The 5,003-nt window shown below is 30.9% G+C and overlaps 1 protein-coding gene across 1 annotated transcript; it reads right to left on the bottom strand.

The window, feature by feature from the left end:
* On the bottom strand, positions 747–4,803 carry LOC109359536 (9-cis-epoxycarotenoid dioxygenase NCED3, chloroplastic-like). Its single transcript, XM_019604237.1, has 2 exons — positions 3,770–4,803; positions 747–1,534 (listed from the first exon to the last, which is right to left on the bottom strand). Exons 1-2 carry the CDS (start codon positions 4,799–4,801, stop codon positions 761–763), a joined length of 1,806 nt encoding a protein of 601 aa, XP_019459782.1. The 5' UTR covers positions 4,802–4,803; the 3' UTR covers positions 747–760.

The raw sequence follows: 5,003 nt of genomic DNA, 5'->3' as shown, positions 1-5,003 counted from the left end.
TTATTGTGAAGTTATTTCTGTACGCTTTGTGCAACTAGCACTCAAACTTTCAAAAGTTAATTTTCTGAAGTTGCTTAGAAGTGTGTTCAAAGTTTTCTAAAATAGCATTATTATTTAGTATACTTAAAGAGTTGATTGGATTGCAAGTTATACTACTGTCATACTTGTATAGGCAATCTGCCATTATTGTACATTCTTCAATATTATTGCTGAATACTTTCTTTCACATGGTGTGAAAAGAAAGAGGATTAGAATCACTTGGAAAGGTGTTTTCCAAGAGTGAATAAGAATTAGGGAGTGTGTAAAGTACATAGAAATCTCGGGGTGAGATATTGTAATTACAACTCATAATTCTTAGTGAAGAAATTTCTTGTGATACAAGAATACTGGACGTAGCCTTCGGTGGACAAGAAGGTGAACCAGTATAAAATCCTTGTATACTTTCTTCTCCCTTATCTCTTTCATTTTATCTTGATTATTTTTCTGCATATATTTTCTGCTGTACGTTAACTCTTGATTTTGCAAAAAAATTGGTCATAATTTTAAGTTAACTAATTCACTCCCTCTTAGTTGCAATCTCGTTCTTACAATAATCTCATAATTGACTATGTTATAATTTGAGAAGAAAAATGTTTAAAGTAGGTTAAAATGAGTAGATTATTATAAAAACTATATAGTATATAGATCCGGTCTTTGTTTTTATCCACCATTTTTCCCTATTATTTTTAAACAAATAAAAAAACCACTCAAACTGAACACATCAATTTTTCACCTCAACTTTCTCTTTTGTTTCTAATACCTGCCCTAGCAATTTCTTAGCTTCTACAAAAGTGCCATGAAGTCCATAGGGTACCCTAGATGGTAATTGAACTGTAGCTTCAACCTTCAAATCCACTGCATTCAAAATCTGCAACTCTGATTTCCATGTCTTCTCATCATGCATAAATACCAAAATATACCCTTCATCTTCCCTCACATTTTCTTCACCAACCCCATTATTATTTTCTCTCGGCACAAAAAATGGTTCTCCACCAAATCTTCCATCTCCATAGTTATGTCTCTTCACTTCCCCACTTACCAAATCCACTTTCGCTAAACCAGAAACCTTAGGCCACGGTTCAGCAACTGCTAAATACGCGAACCGGGTTTTTCTCCCGATCCGGTTCCGGTTCACCATCCCAACCTCAAGGCTCATAACTTCTCCATTAGTTTCTGAAACTATAGAACGACGTGTGAACTTGCATGATTTCAAGTTCAACCTCATTTCACATAACACACTCTTTAAACCTTCTTCTCTTTCATTGAATATTGAATCAGGTGGTGTCATGCAAGATCCAATAACAACTACTTCGTTGGTTTCAGGTTCTTCCCATGCATTCCAGAAATGGAAGCAGAATGTGTTTGGAGTTTCAATCCATATGATGCTACTCTCGTCTGTTGAATACTTTGGAAGGATTCCAAAACGTGATTTCTTTGCAGCATCGTAGATCACTGGTGAACCACCCTTTATCATCTCTGATATGTTGAATACTACCTAATTAAGGAAGGATATGGAAAATATTTCAGAAGCCAATCAAAATATAAAATTATTTAGTAAATAATTTATTCTTAATTACAAATGTATACTATATATATGTACCAAAAAAATGTATACCATATAGAATTCATCATTATTCTCTTTCATTATTAATGAATCCATTATTCTATTTTTCCTGTAACGGAGTGTGTATTTCATTAGAATTAATTACTCAATTATAAACATACCATACAGTTTTTAAGATTTTTATTTATTGTTGTAACTTTAAGTTGTAACAAAAGTTTTCATGTTTAGCACCAAAAAGAAAAGTTTTCATGTTTTATATCTCAAATTATCTCAACTTTTCAAATATTGATTTGAGTCAAATTTCAATATAAATTATTTTTTCAGTTCAATATCATCTCACTTAAAATTTACAAACTTCTCAACAAGTTAACCACCTTAAAATTATATCACTTATTAACTCAAATGATTATTATTGATATATACCTATACATGTATTATGTAAGTACATGAATAAAGAGAAACACAGTTTTTAAATTAATTTATATGAAAATTTATTTTAATACATATATTATATCATCTATATTAATATAAAATATATACAATAATTGAAAAAATACATTTCAAATATGTGTATAATATTATGTATAAATTTATAGATGTGATTATATATAAATTAAAAGATTCTTTATATATAATCAATTCTCATGAATTAATGAGTTAAATTGTAGCTGGTTCGAGTTGTTTTATTTATTTAAGGAGTTTGAGTTATATCTGCTTCATTCATGAACTAAAATATCAAGTGATAAGTCTATTTGATTCATTGATGACAACCCGATAAGATATAAAATATCTAATAAATATACGTGGAAAGTGTATAAAGACCCTCTATTTTTTATATCTTTTATAAGTAGTTATTTTGGAATATTTTTTCTTTTTAACTATTTTTTAAATTTTATTATTTCTAAATTGTTTTCTATGTAAATATATGTTTGTCAACCAGAAAATCACTACAATCAAAATTATAACATAATAATACAACAATGCAAGTTAGTTAGTGTTGATAAACAAAAAATAATCACCTTCAAAATATAAAATTGATTAAGAAGAAAATGATAAATAAATTTAGTAGCTAAAAGTGTCTATAATAATATAGGTATGTTAATATATATAGTATAATAATAATAATATAACAGTAAAAGATAATATATGAGTTAAAATTATTCATTGCTTTTAATTTAATCATTGTGAGACCAACAATTTCAAAAATATTAAAATTTATGGGTTAATAGGAAAGAAAAACAATTCATATAATTACTAATAAAAAGTATAAATTTAGAGTGTTTCTATAAAATTGTATAAAAGAATTTTTTTATATACTAATACAAATTCTTCAACCTATACAAAATTGAAAGTGATGTATCTTACTCACAATACAATATAAACTAGAGTAAATTACACTGATATTTTATTAGTTTAGTGAAATTATATAAACTATCCATCCATTTTTTACCTATACAAAAACTTCATAATTTATATATACATTATACCGACTACACCTACATAATAAATAAGTATGATATTGTAAATAAAGATGATGATAGTAATTAAGTTATACAAAATATGATATATTATGGAGACAAGTCTAAATAATATATGAGTCAATACATTTTCATTATTTTTAGTTCATTATAAAATGCATCTATAATTCTAAGAAGATATTGTAACAAACAAAAAATAATAAAAATGTATTGACTTGTATACTGTTTGGCCTTGTTTGGACAATATATATTTTGTTTAACTTATTATGGTTATCACGTTCTTTTTATTTAAAAGTTCACACTTATTTTTCGTGGAATGAATATCAATATAATACATGTATATAAATATATATATGTATATAGATTTAGGGTTTTTGTAGATATAAAAAATGAACAAATATTTTGTATAATTTTATTAAAATTGAAAAATATCAATGTAATTTATTATATAAACTAATATTACTTTTTGAGATATAGATTACTAGTCTTAAATATTGTCTCACTCGATTAGAATGTTTTCTATCCGGAATATATATAAGGAAACACGGTTGGAGGGGTGATTCCTTTCAAACAACATATATGAGGAGCACTATACAAGAATCCTAGGATTTGTAGGATATCATGTTCCTTTAAGAAATAACTATGGTTTATTAAACATATATATTGAGTAGGAGAGTGGGTCGCGTACCTGCTGATCCGGAATTACGACAAAGTTCTCCGTGATTGCGAAGTCGTGCACCATCGTCGGAGCTGAGAGGTGAATATCAACTTCCGGTGACTTCTTCCCTTCCGGCGAGAACCAGAAGTACTTCATGTAAGACTTCGAAAAATCATAGCTAAGCGTGAATAGCTCGCCGGATTGTGGATCAATCTTTGGATGAGCACTCATAGCACACTTGAGTTGTCCATCGAAATTGTAACGGCCAACGGTGACAATGTCTCCGGTGGGAGTGATTTGAAGCTCATAAGGAAAATCCTCTTCCGATACTGCAAGGATTTTACCGTTGAAATACACCACTGAAACGTTGGCCACTCCGTTTCCACGGCGGAGGTCTAGGATTCCGGCGAGTGCTCGAGTGTAGAAAAGAATCAACCGGAGAATGCCGATGTGACCGTACAATTCTCCGATCGCTTTCGGAAACATCGCACGCCCGTGCTTCTTCTCTTGCACAAGCCTCTCCGTTTGGATAAAGCGACAAGCGTAACTAACAACGCCGTTATTGATCTTAACGGCGTGAACCATTCCGTCACCGTCGAAGAGGTGGTATCCCGCTAATGGCTCAAACATTGGGTTTGCGCCGTTACGGAGGTAGACGCCGTTAAGTGATTCAGGAACTGTTCCCGTTACTGGGAGAGATTCAACGACAGGTCGTTCAGGAACAGGAAAGTAGTTTCCTGAGATTTGGACACGTGGATCAGCCGTTTTGCGAAGAGGTTGTTGAAGCTCGCGTGAGTTTAACGCGCTCTCGAAGTTGTCTATGATTGATGCTATGGCTTTTTGGAATGGGTTCCACTGAGGCTTGTTGTTGGTAGTGTCTGAATCTTCATTGGTAATTAAGGGTTTGTTATAGGGTTGTTTTGGGAAATTTGGAGAGTGTAGAGTGCACTGAATATTTGTATTCTTTGTCTTTCTAACGGGCTTGTTATTTAAAGGGTGGCCCAAATTTACTAATGAAGAGAAAGGGTGAGTGAGATTGATTGATATTGAAGAAGGTGCCATGAACATTGACATTTTTTTTTTGTATTTTTAAAGATTGAAAAGAAATGGAAGAAGAAGAAGAAGAAGAAATGGTGTATTGGGGAAGAAAGGGAGAATGAAATTGAGTATAAATTTAGTGAGGATGGGGTGAGAAGAAAATATGTTTTCTAATAACATAATATTAGTAATTAGTATTTTTTTGAAGGGGGTAATTGGTAATTAG

This window comes from Lupinus angustifolius, chromosome LG11 (assembly GCF_001865875.1).
Source record: "Lupinus angustifolius cultivar Tanjil chromosome LG11, LupAngTanjil_v1.0, whole genome shotgun sequence".
NCBI lineage: Eukaryota > Viridiplantae > Streptophyta > Magnoliopsida > Fabales > Fabaceae > Lupinus > Lupinus angustifolius.
The sequence above is the reverse complement of the archived record's forward strand: the minus strand, read 5'-3'. Positions and strand labels throughout refer to the sequence as shown.